This window comes from Sander lucioperca, chromosome 14 (assembly GCF_008315115.2).
Source record: "Sander lucioperca isolate FBNREF2018 chromosome 14, SLUC_FBN_1.2, whole genome shotgun sequence".
Taxonomy (NCBI): domain Eukaryota; kingdom Metazoa; phylum Chordata; class Actinopteri; order Perciformes; family Percidae; genus Sander; species Sander lucioperca.
In genome coordinates this window covers 5549874-5563636 of record NC_050186.1, presented here as the reverse complement: position 1 = coordinate 5563636, position 13763 = coordinate 5549874, and the positions used below count along the sequence as shown (strand labels likewise).

Here is a 13763-nt window from a genome sequence, read left to right as displayed (position 1 = left end):
GACACAGAGTTGCATAGTGTCAAAAACTGTGTTCCTGGTGGGGTAATCTGTGATCCAAGTAATCACTGGGGTTTCCACATGCATAGCTCTGGGGGAATTCTCCCGGGAGAGGATCCTGGATGGTGTTAAAACCACTGGAGATGTCAATGAACATGATTCTACAGTGCCTGTCCAAATATGCACAGAGTAGCAGGTGGTTGACAGCATCATCCTCCCCATTGTGGACCTGATGTATGAACTGGAGGGGATCTAAACGGTCTCTCACAAGAGATCTGGCGTGCTGTCATTTAGAACCCTGGTGTGCCCATTCTTGGCCACTGGGGCCAGGCAGGATGTTTTTCACATCATCATCAGCACCCTCTGCAGCTTCACTGACAGGTTGAGGATGTGCTGGAAGGCCTCCCTAAGGTGGTTGGCACAAACCTTGAAAACACTTGGGCTGATGGTTTATGGGCCTTCAGCTTTACATCAATTCCCTCATCCTCTGATCAGCTGTTATAGGCTGCCCAGAGGAGAAATGAGGGTTGGAGTCCCTGTTGGTGACGGGGGCACGTTTCTTGAATCAGGGACAAAGGAAGATCTTAATGGGACTATACCGACTATATACTTGCATAGGGCAAACTCACAACATATATAAAAACATAGTTATAAAAACAAGTTAAGTCTTAGAGAATAGAGTAGAATACAATAGAGTTAAATATTAATACAATAATTGTTAGTTTTCATTAGACAATAACATAAAAATAAGGAGTTGATGAGATTTGGCATAAAATAAAACAAAACATGTATTTGTACAACAGATTATACTTAATGTAATAAATTATACTATGAAAACATAACAGTATGGCATAGTTAAGAACTCCTGTGTGAGCTTTAGACTACTTAGGATCCACCCACGCATGTATGCAAAGTGCACACATACGCACACAGATGTGATGAAAACAAATAAGTTGTCCATCAGACGCAAAGCTGTCTCAGACAAGCAAGCAAATAAAGACGCTGCTCTTATTTTCAGTGCCATCAGGCACTCTTGATGCGTACTCCATAGAAGAGGAAGCGCATACTGCGGCTCTTTGATAACACTTCAGAACAAACCTTTGCCAACTCTCACACACAAATGTGGTGGGTGTGCTCCTTTTCTGTCACTGACAGTTGACACCTGCTCATTTTCAGACCAATTAAATTAATATTTTACAGACTCAGTTTCCCTTTATATGGCGACATCCCCTACACAGAACAGTTTTAGGGGTGTTTAATGTGGCACCCGGTAACTTTGCATATTTTGCATAGTGTTTTCTACCATTTGCTACAGCGGATGGAGAAATTCCTGGCATTTCAGACAGTGCTGACACCATGGCACATCCGCAGCAAGGCTCTTAAGCTGCCACTGCAATAGGTGGTGACAGATGTGTGCAATGACCTTTCAAGAAAACTCCCACAGCTACATTTTCTTTTCAGACTGCAATGTGAAATACAAGAGTGAGCAAGAGTGCTTTGGGCATGTGCAAGCCTCAGCACTAAGTTGGCTTGATGGACAGAAACAACAGAGCCATTAAGTTGAAATGTATAATGAATGACATCCTTACTGTGCATGCTTCAAGAAGCAACAATCAAAATAAAACCTCTACATCATCTCAGAGGAGAAATCTCTCTGAAAGATGTCACTCCTCTGTGGGATACAGTTTCACATCTGCTTTTCTTGCTCTTGAAAAAGTAAATATCCAAAGATATCAACAGCAAAAACAGAACCTTTGCTTTATGTTGCTGAGCAAATCCACATCTACAGTAATTTCCATCACGATGTGGAGGTCATATTTCCACCCACCTCTCCCTAGGCATCTGGTGGTTGGGGTTGTGGTGACAACGGATGCTGAGGCCAAAGAGCTTGCGGGCGGTGCGCTGGATCTTGAGCCGCTGGATCTCCAGGGAACTCTGAAGGAGCCTGTAGCGGGCCTGAAGGTCCCAGTCGCTGCCCCACAGGAGATGAACACTGCTGATGGGCAGGAAGTGAGTGGCGGGCAGTCTCTTCAGAAAGGACTTGAACTCGTCTGGATGACAGAGAGGGATGGAGTGAGAGGGCAGATTGCAAAACAAAGAGATAAAGAGTGGAGAGAGAGTGTGGTGGTGTGAAAGAAAAGTGAGAATATAATCAATTAATTTCACTTAATATGGATCTTCTTGTATTGTACTTTTTTTTGGGCATTTTTAGGCTTTTATTGTTGATAGCACAGCTTAGACTTCAAAGGGGAGAGAGAGGGGAATGACATGCAGCAAAGGGCTACTTCATCGCCACTGCAAATGGGCGTATGCTCTACCAGGTGAGCTTCCCAGGCGCCCTTGTATTGTACTTCTTAGTGAAAATAATCAGAACATCTGAAGTAAGGGTAAGCAGTTTATATTAATTTACAAACTTGTACACAAGTAAGTAACACACGAAAGCAGCAGATAAGTTACACTGACATTTCCATAGCAAGTATAACAGTTTCTGGAATTTGTATAACTTTGTTGACATAGCGGAAAAAAAGATGTTTACAAACAATCTTATCTGTGAACCAACTGGTGTGTTTTAATACAAATGATAAGAGTGTAAACAACATTGGTAAGTGGGTTTGCTTTACAAAACACTTGAGAGTTGGGTCCGGTCTGGTGTATGAGGCTAAACCGGTTTGATTTTATGCTAACTGGTTGAACCGGCATTTGTCATTATGAGACCTTCTGGCAAATTAAAAAGTAGCCAACAATACATTAGCAATCTGTGCCGCATTAACCGCACTAAATTCAACTTGCGTTGCAAGCAGTGTTGGGCAGCAGCATTACTTTAACTACTTCTCAATAGCGTTGCTGTTTTCTGAATCAAATAGCTTTTCATTAGCTCTTTTATTGATCAAGTAGTGCACTAGCGTCCACTGAATCTGCACTGGTCACACGATTCAATTTGATTACAATTATCCTGTCAACGATTCAAATCGATTCGATATCCTGATGCATCGTGATGCGTCACCTCCTCAATATTATTATATATTGCTACACATGGTTTTCATCAACTTCAAACATTCAGATATATATGAACTTCCCTTTTTGTTTTATCTGCTCTTAAAAAAGACACTTCCTGAATGTAGCGGAGTCTGAACACAACAGACAACAGACAGAAGGTAAAAACAAAAAAGCAGTGAGGCAATAATCGATCATGGTCTGTCACTGCATCGATGCAGAATCGTCTAGGTCCGCATCGCGATGCATCAATGCAATGATTAATTGGTGCTTATGTAACCCCTAGTGTCAAAACACAAGCTAACATTTCATTTCCCCAAGCATTTCTGAAGCTCAAGTGCAGGGGAGGTTTCTGCTGTGGCCTGAAATAAAACTGCTGAGGATCATTGAGGCCACCGCCAAACACGCACATGTATGTCCAGTACATGGGTGTATAAAAAAATAGCTTTGATGTAGTAAACTACTTTTGCCATCTTGCTGTAGCTTAGCTTGCTACATTTATTTGGGGGCTAACGTAGTGAAGCTTCATTTCATGTAGAATAACCGGTAGCTTAGCTCACTAAATTTTCCAAGTTGCAGCCTAACACTGGTAATAAGTGATATGACAACATAGGTGCATTACCGCGACCAGGAGGACTCGAGTCGCTGCACTCTCATTATGGAATCTCTCATTAGTCTCACTCGGGAGTGGCTGAGACAAGTGCGACACCTAGTGTGACACCTACTAACTACTTCTTAATATGTGGTTGGACGTCTTTGGTTTACTTTTTTGGATTGCTTCTGTTGTGAGTACTTACAGATAATTGAAACCCTCTGTGCAGTAAACACCTTCTTACTCTGTGCTCCCACACATTTACTGAAGAGCACTGCCCCAACAAATTTGTTTCCACCAGTATTGACTATTGCCCTTATGTTCCTCTTGCTGCTTCTGATAATCATTCCAGACAACCCGTGAGCTCAGCTCTCAGAGCCACTACCTCCAAATATTTAGCAACAACGGGCATGGAGATGTTACTAAGACTCCAGCAGCAAATACACAAGGACAGGTAATCTTTTATTTGGTGTGCTAATTAAAAAAATGTATTGAGGCAAATGACTCTGAGTAGCTCATTATTATCTCCAAAGATAAATTTAAGCAAATCATAAATAATAGAGTGAACAATTTAATGCCTAAAATGTCTCCTTAGCCATGTCAGCTGGCAAGTTTAAGACAAGTGCAAAAGTAGTCTAACATAAAGATAACTGCCTCTACTCAGGGTTATATTTTATCTTTATTCTGCCATAGTCTAGATCAGTGTTTCTCAAATGGGGGTACTCGTACCCCTAGGGGTACTTTGGAGTACTGCAGGGGGTAAGTAAGGATTAAAAAATGTTAATTTAAAAAACATCAGTCATGCATTATTCCTAAAATACTTAATACTATAATACTGAATGGATTTAGTGATGGATTCTAAACATTTGAAATGTAGAATGTAAGTGTTTTTCAGTAACAAGGTTGTTGTTTAGTAAATCAGACAGTGATGACGAACACTGTATTGTACCTCTTTTAATAGGCTTCTTTTCTACCAAAACATTTCTGCGCTGGTCTGGGGGTACTTGGCTGAAAAAACATATTTCAAAGGGGGTACATTATTGAAAAAAGTTTAAGAACCACTGGTCTAGATGATGCAAAGCTACACACAATCTAATGCACTTAATGTATAAAACCCTGTTGCTAAATGATATTTGTTGTGGAGAAAAAGCTAACATACAGAACGCAGGGCTTCTCCACATTCAAACTCTTAAAAGAAAAGATCCCCATCCTCAAGACACGCAAAGACCTGCACAGTAATTAAGCCAGTATCTTCCTACAGACCTCTCTAAGACAGTTTAACAGCATTAACCACAGAGTTGAGAGCTCTTTTTCAGACATAGCTGAGAAATGTCAGAACTTCCTCCACTCTCCTCCCAGGCATGTCAGAGCTCCCTTCCCCCTTTCCTTCAAAGAAAGCCAAATTCCTTCTCATCCCCCTGCTTCAAGCTTGCCATATCCCTCCACCCAGTTTTAAGAGATGTCAGGCGCCTCCCTCGCCATTTTCCTAGAAAAGATGGGTGTCCCCAGCATCCATTCAAAATTGTCGGATTTCCTCACCAAAAAAACCCCATTATCATGTCATGCCAGTTCAACAGTTGCCAAGTCCTTTCAAACAGGCTTCAAAGCCATCAAAGATCTTTTCCTCGATGTAGCTTTCAAAGAGTCCACATAGTCCCTCGAATGACCCTTATCTCAAGTAACCCAGCACCTTCTCTAGAGATTACAGCTCTCACAATGTAAGCCCATTTTACCTCTTGTGCCATTACATCTCATTTTTTTGGGCCCCAGACATGAAATCACAAAAATGTATTTTTCTCGATCTAATATTATCATATTTATCTAATGTTTCCAAATCTTTAGTCGCCATTGAGATTTCTGATGTAGCTGTACCAAGAATAATGCTGCATTTAAAAAATGTATGCAAGATCTGCAGAATCAACTAAAGTAGCTGGTAGTTGCTAGTCGATTTGGGATCAAATGCAGTGTGTCCTCTAGGATTTCTTTCGGCAGTTTGGGGAAAGGATTAATGTTAAGAGTTAACAGAAAGTTTGCTGATCCCTTTGTAGAGAATGTACTGTACACAATTGCAATGAGCAGATGAAAAGTGTCTTAACAGAATGTATCTCATTTGCTTACCATTTAACTTTGGTAACAGTGGACAGTTAAGGTAATTTTGGTTTTATCACTTTCTTTTTTAAACCAAAGACAAAGTGATACAGTTTGACAAATGTTCCACAAAGGCCCTCTGGCCCTTAAAATGATTGATTGCTTTAGTGTGTGGGAATTGCATTTTGCATTCTGGGCCAATTAAACATTTATATAAATCCTTTTTATTTTGGCCTCTTCGTGTGTACTTTCCACCACCTCTTCACTGACTTACTGCACTCGGTGACCTCCACGACTCACATTAACTTTCTTCTATGGTACATACATATATTTATCTGCTGCTGGCAGGTTTTATTGGGACACTTTTATATCATATAAATAATAGATAAAGATGGTGTCTTGCTATGTAACAACTGGGCACTAGCGGTGCATTTTCTCCTCACTGTGGCCAATGTTTTATAAGCACCCATTTGGGTCTGCATTTGCATTTAATGAAAACAAAGAAATTTGTATGGGAGAGAATATATAATGTGCCATGACATTAAAGCATTTGACATTTGAAAGTTGTCTTTTTCACAGTCATTCATTCCTTATAAACAACAAATAACAAAATTATTATTTGTAAGTGCATTACAAAGATGGCCCATGTGAGTATTTTCTAATCTTTTGCCCATATGTAAACCACTTGGTTGCAGTTAAGGAAAGACCGCTGTGATGGTTAAAGGTTTTACCATTGGTTAGAGACAGGAAGCAAACACCAGTCTTTGGTGTTGGAATAACAAAGTTGCATTGTCTGCCTATCCATTGACCGTTTGTAGCACTATGGAGGTTTCACACTACTTTCTGCTGTGAACGAAAGAAAACCTAATGTTCTATCAATTTTGTAGATTTGGCAGTGAGCCAAGGAAGGACTAGGCTGCCAAATTATGAAATGTGTTTTAAATGATCTTGGAGCAAAAAGAAAATTGCGAGATTACCTTAATTACCTGAGTTCTGCATGTGTGCCCATTACTGATATGCACTTCAGAATTAAGATAGCTAAATATATCAGGAATTATTCCCTTGCTAAATAATAAAACATACCTATACAGCTTTATCATGAATGCAAAATTGCACAACAAAGTATACACTATTTTCATAACTGTCATGGTAAATAAAAATTTGAGGAATTTCTATCTTACCAGAGTTCTCAAAGTCTTTATAAGAAGATGCCCAGGACTCAGACATCCCCAACAGGGTGTTCTCCATGATCTGGATGTCGGTGATGGGACAGTTGCATTGGGGATACTCTTCGGCGCACTGACAGATGCACTGGTTGTTACTGCACACGTACTCCCCCTCTCCATTGCACATGATATAGCTCAGGGCTGACTGGACAAATTTCTCCTGCAGGTATTCTGGGAAAATGACCTGAAGACCTGAAACAGAGATAAATGGGAGGTTTTAGCTAAACAGAATGTGTTATAAAGTCTCTATTACACAATACAATTCAAGAAAGAAAACGCATTCCAATCCTTTTTCAATTTTCTTTGTGTTGAAAATCAGTGAAGCAATTGAAAAAAGAAAAGAAATCTGAACTGTGCATGCACAGTACACTGCACGGTATCTCTTCACAGACATAGCAAACACATATGTGAGAAAAAAGTTACCAGAATGGTAAAAAAGCGGCGGTGAAATGGCTGACTGCCCTTCCAGGATTGCTTTGTGTTATAAGCACTCATTTATTTTTCTGAAGGATGTGCTTCAAAGCTCGACTATGTTCAACTTGAGCTGTCTGTTCCATGGCGGGTCACTCATCATGTGACATTGTATAACAGTGATTGATGCCTGCCCGCTTCTGCTGTGTTGGTTTATTTAGCATGGAATTTGTTTCCTTTCGTGAGCATTTTTTTATCATGTGCTTTACTGTGTACAATAAGTGTTATCATTCGTATTTGCTCGTGGTTTACATACTCAACTTTGCAGCATTCTGCTAATTGTATGATAATGACAACAGATGCATTTGTAATCTAGAGGCCAATTTGGGGATGAAGCTAAACAATACCCCTTCACTCTCACTACTGACAAGGTATTCATAATTTTTAGACTCCAAGCCAATCCATATATCACCCTGGGGATCGCATAGAATCATAGAAATAGAAAACAGTGAAGCCTTTCTCTTCATTCCAGGCTTGGGAGAAATAAATCCCTAGCTCTACAATCCACTGGATTGGAAAATAAGTAAATAGATTTTTTCCTTCTTGTATAAAACGGCATCTTGGTGAGGCAATATTTTTCTAATAGGTTTTACTTGAGCACAAACAGTGCTTCAGCAGAAAATATGCAACCAGGAACCAGAACATAACATGTTATTGAATGATGAATGATTGCATTATTTTTTTCGCTCACCTATTATTTTCACCTTTGGGTGAAAATAGGAATCCATGTATGCAAAATCAACATAATGTAGCTGAAATGAGAGGGAAAGTAAGCCTATAATTTCATACTGTACATACGAATCATTTTCCGGGCGTTGTCATAGAGTTGAATGGTATCTCTTATAATGCATATTCATGTGGCAATTAAGGCTCCTTATTTTCAGATTCCCATTTTTCATTTCATTAACACGCTAAACTGAAAATTGGGGGTGGTTTAGAAGCAAATGAAGGTGTTAATATGTGCCAAGATTTGGCTCTGAAACATAGGACAACTTCAACATCCATCGTCATGGTGACAGCCTTTGTTAGCGTAATTCATGCAGCAATGTTTGACAATTCTGTATATCAGTTATTGATGCTAATAGTTCAGTCATATTTGTATATAATCATGATCTCAGTTCAAATAAAAGGCTACTACGAAGCAAACTTCTTACCTCTGCATATATTCAGCACAATAATACTTTCAATTAGTCTTTATACAATTCAATTCAATTTCAATTCAATTTTATTTATAGTATCAAATCATAACAAGAGTTATCTCGAGACACTTTACAGATAGAGTAGGCCTCTATAGACTACACACTCTAGACTATACGAAACCTTTTCTTGTGTACCTCTTTTTTTTTTGGATATCAGCAGGTTCCCTTCTCCTCTACACCTCATCAGAAGCACTGCCCATCAGTGATGAAGGGAACAGAAGAAGGGAGGGATGGAGGGAGTAAAGGGGATGCATGGATCATGTCTGACCACAAAAGAGTTGGGTTGCACGGGGCTTTTTCTCCATCAGGCCTGTCTGCGGGCCCTGGATCCAATATTCATTTAGCTTGATGTATTCCTGGGCTTGAAACTTTAATGTGATTTGTGGGAGAATCCAGATGGCAAGTTCACGGATCAACGCTGCTTACTGACAGTGCTGGTGCCAGCGGCCGGGTGCACAATAACACCAAGTGCTTCAGCCCTCCCTCTTTCCCTCAGCTGTCTAACGATACCTCATACCTCCAACGTTACAACATGCGCGCACACACACACACACACACACACACACACACACACACACACACACACACACACAAACACACACACACACATTTTCTTCCTCTGATATCACTGTGTTGGTACTGGGAGATTGTGAAGGGAATCGTTCGGTTTGCTGACATTCAGCTCAGCACTATCAGTCTTGCGATCTATTGTTTTCCACTCTCTTTTCTTCTCAATGTTTCTGTCCCTTCTCTTCCCAAGCCTCTCTTGCTCTACCTCGTACTCCGTCTCTGTACACATCTCTTCTGTCTTACTTCATTACACTCACTCCTATTCCCGCCACACTCATGCACATGCCCCTTGACTTGTCCCCTATCATCCTTTGGCTCTCATTCACTCCATCAATCATTCTCCTCATTCCTGTTTCTTCACCTCTTCTGCTCTCCTCTATGTTCTCCCACCAAAGCACGTACTCAAGTATTGGACATTTTATGTCTTGTCCTCCCACTCCAGTGTAGAAATGATGTCATGCAATAAAAGTAAATCCATCAACATTGTGCAGTGGGAAATGAGTAAGAGAATTGGAGCCCTCGGGCCAAAAATGAAATGAGAAACTAATCAGAGTAAAAACATTTATCTTTTTGACTTTCCGTACTTTGCTGTGTTAGTGCAGTAACATGTGAACACACTGAGATTGATTTGGCTGTAAAGCTACTGTTTATATGGCTCTGATGCAGGTATTTGTTGAGAAAAACACTTGATACTGGAGCAGGGAGTTGCACTTTCCATCATTAAAGACCTGCTGATGAAATGAATAGGTGCATATTGGAATTCCCGTGCAGCCATTTGATAACCGCCAACTTCATGCTCTGTCAGTGCACATAATTCCCTGCAACCCCTATGCCTGGCTTGCTCTAAATAAATAGCACCTCAAAATGGCAGTTAATCTCACTGCATACATCAGATACTGATATATTTCCTTCACGTACGTTTGAGGATATAGGCCCCCTAAACATTCCATGAATGCTAAAAACGGAGACTCTGCAACTGTGACTTTGCCTTTTCATTATGTCTCTTTCTAGAGTGCTCTATTTTTACATGGTGATAGATAGGGAGTGTAGGCCGCAACTGAGGCTTGTAACTGCCTTGGCAAGCAGTTGCCTGCTTATTGCAATACCACGCTCCGCCTCATAAGTTACACTTTCATTAAAGATTAATTGACCATTGTGTGGCCGCAATTTCGCAAAATAATCATTACTTAATCCACTGGTGCAATAAAGTGCATTACTTGAATGGCGGCATTAAATTACCATTGGAGGTTATCGTTGCAGCCATGATACAAAACCAAAGACCTCTGAACTGGAAGATTGCCTGTTTCTCTCCAGTCCAGGCATGCCCAGTCTGCCCTGCTGATCCCTAGATATTTAAAACAGAAGGGGCATATAGCTTTAAGATTTGCTGTGTTGGCCCATTTCACACGAGAGCTCCTCTTCCACAACTACGAGGTAAAGGTGCAGCTAAAGTAGCTATTTATCCACTTTTCATTTCTTTACATAAGGCGCTTTAGGTCTCTGGCAGTGTTTGTGTTGGGCCTGACAGAGGATAACATGTTCCACTGGAGCTAGCTTTCAGAATATGTTAGCATTTTTTGAAGTTCTGAATGAGGTGTACTTAGCATTTAAGTGGATTATGTGTGGCTGTTTCTGTGCTGAGTATATTATCGTAGATTATCATAAGTGTTCCCAGCACACTTGAACAGGGCTGTGGACTCCAATTTATGTTGTACAGTCTTACTTAAGTATGTGTGTGTGGGAATAATTGTTTGGGGCAATACTTACATCCCAAATATGTCCAAAGTGCAGCACAAATAATGTTTTTCATCCCTGAGTGCTCTGTTGAGGTTTTGGGATTTTTATGGTACATACATTTTTAGGCATGCATATATTTGAAACAGCAAAACAACAGAAAAGTGGCAAATCCCATTTCCAAGAACATATTAACATACAAGAGCCTGCATATGCATATGTGATACACACAGCTCTATCCGTGTTGAACAGAAAGACTTGCAGAACACAATGTGTTTCACACAATACCTCTAGTGTTAGCTTCGAAGAAACCCACTAATTCATATTGTTAACACAACAATCCAGCAAGAATGCAGGTGCAGTAATCACTATAAAAGCAAACATAACATAAAAATGGCCTTGCATTCAGGGCTCGCTGCTCCTGCCTCCTGAAAAAAGGGAAATGCTGAAAGTGCATGTTGACGCAATTGCTGGATTAAGGAGGGCAGGCAGTCTGGAGAGGCAGATGAGCTCTCCATGGTGCTGAGTTATTGCCAGTTGTGCTGCACACTGGACACAGACACACAAGTTGAGTCAGAGTAAAAGTAAGTTAGTGATTACTTTTCTTCTCCTTTTCCCAGCATGCCGTTCAGCGGTGTAACAATTAACAGGGGTCCGCTCTCAATACACTACAGTATGTACATAACGCACTACTAATGAATATGTCCTGTAAATCTCAGGAGCTTTTGCTCAACACTGCACTTCCTTGGGTCCTCAGCAATACACACACCAAGTGTAAAGTCGATAATGCTTTCAAAGTTTTTGTCTATGCGGGTTGAAACCAAAAAACTCCTAAACACACTGAGTAAGTATCAGCTGTGTTTCAAGAATATGTGATGTGGTTGCTGTTGGCTGCTTGTGCACTTCAGTCGCACTATTCAAGCTGTTCCGTCATGTGCTACTATGTGCACAGTACAGTACACAGCAGTATCAGTAGGGCCTCGGCTGGTGAGATGTCGTACTGGTGTCACACTTTCATGTGGATGCATACACACAGAAACACATACGTGTACGGGCACGTGTACACACCCTTTGCGGGCTCTTGCAGAAATCACATGTTTTACAAGAACCCTGGAGAGGGGGAGGAGAGACGTATGACAAGCTCTGACATTTCCATTTCAGCTACAAAAGATACAACTGCCCTCAAAGTGTCAAGACATGCTGTATACACGTCTCAGATCAAAAGCCCAGATTTTTCACAGAAATTACATCAAACATCCCTAAATACAGAAATAATGTTAATCTATTTGTATTGGAAGGCACATGTTTGCTGTACACTTTGCTAAAAACTAAAAATCTGCTGATTCTAAACTGTTGTACAGAAACCCAAAATTGAGAGTTAAAGTACACACGCTAGATCTTATGTGGGTGGCCTATTTTGTTACTTAAATATTCAACCTTTTTAAAGGTATGTGTTACTGTACTACAGTATTTAAATTGTTAATATAAGACAGTGTATATCATCTTATTGGCTACATAAACACATGATTTCAACTGCTTCTCAAATTCTAAATAACATTATAATGCAAATGTATTATAGTTTGTGAGCCTGTAAATCATTTAATTAGTGTTAAATATGTAATATTTCTATAATAATATCCAAAAGTATTATTAGTTATAAAAATGTTTTAATCACAATGTAACAACTTTGGTGTATACATTCTTATCAACAATTTAAGCAATGTGCTACACAAACAGTTCAATATTGCTAGCACCCTTACTAAAGGCCCTAAATACAAAAGCCGAATAAAGTAAAGAAACCCTACAATCAATTGATAAAACAGTCTGTCAGAGAGAGAAAAAAGTGAGTGGAAAACCCGGGCACTTGCTGAAATGGCAGCCTGCAGCTGGCAAGACTGAGTGGGGGAAAAAAGGAGATTTATGGTCATGCTGGTCCAAATGGAAACTCACTCTTGATTGACCACTTCCAATTGAAAGCTGACCTCCAGGTCAACATGGACAGATTTAATCAGGCACTGGGTTTTCAGAATGTTAGAGAGAAGTGAAAAAATGTGTGCAGCCATCCATCTTGATGAAAATGATCCTGCGTTATCAGTTCTTTGGGCAAAAGGACACATGTTTTTATAAAGAAAACGGTTGCCTCGGACCAAGAGGTGGGTAAATACTTCAGACCACTACTGTGACAATCCATAAGATACAGCACAAGTTAACCCATGATTTCTAAATCAAAATAATTTGGAAGAATCTGTTTAACTGTGCGATTAGTACTAGATTAATATATATTTTTGTGGTGAGTCCAACTTTGAGAAAGGAAAGGATAGAAGGTTAAAGACCAGACTGTGTTGTGTCACTGTGTTTAGACAAAGATGCAGAGGAAGAGAGAGCGCAACTGAGCCAAAGAGAAGATGATGAAAATGCGTGTGTGTTTATTGTTGTGCTCATCCAACATTTGCTCTCTATGTTTTGCATCAAAGATTTTTCTTCAGTAAATGATTCTCTGGTAACCAAGGATATTGTGTTTCCTGATCTAATTTAGTCTCCAAATCAATTCTTTCAATTCAAGTCTGTCATCAAAAACAACTTAATTGATTTCTATGTTTGTTTGTCTTCCCCATGTTTGCAGCGTTTTCACTTGAAAAGAGGGACAGGCATCGAGCGACAGAGCAATGAGTATCCAATTCATCACTCTCCGCACGACTTGCCTACAGGGCCAGTTTAATTTATTTTCACTTCACCACTTTGAAAACTGTTGGCTCAGGCTATTCTAACATATTCATAAATCTTCCAAGATAGGCTCATGGCTCTACCAAGATAGGCTGTTGAGGAAAACTGGAGAAAGAGAAAAGAGAGAAAGCATGTGCTGGGGATTGAAAGAAGCAAATGAGTTTGCTT

General features: G+C 40.0%; 1 protein-coding gene across 1 annotated transcript in view; it reads right to left on the bottom strand.

The window, feature by feature from the left end:
* The window catches only part of brinp1 (bone morphogenetic protein/retinoic acid inducible neural-specific 1), a 118595-nt gene that overhangs the window by 11445 nt on the left and 93387 nt on the right, over positions 1 to 13763 (bottom strand). The window contains exons 6-7 of the mRNA XM_031306573.2: positions 6853 to 7089; positions 1826 to 2048 (exon numbers count right to left, since the gene is read on the bottom strand). Of these exons, the coding sequence (XP_031162433.1) occupies positions 1826 to 2048; positions 6853 to 7089 (460 nt within the window). The remainder of the gene's footprint in view (positions 1 to 1825; positions 2049 to 6852; positions 7090 to 13763) is intronic.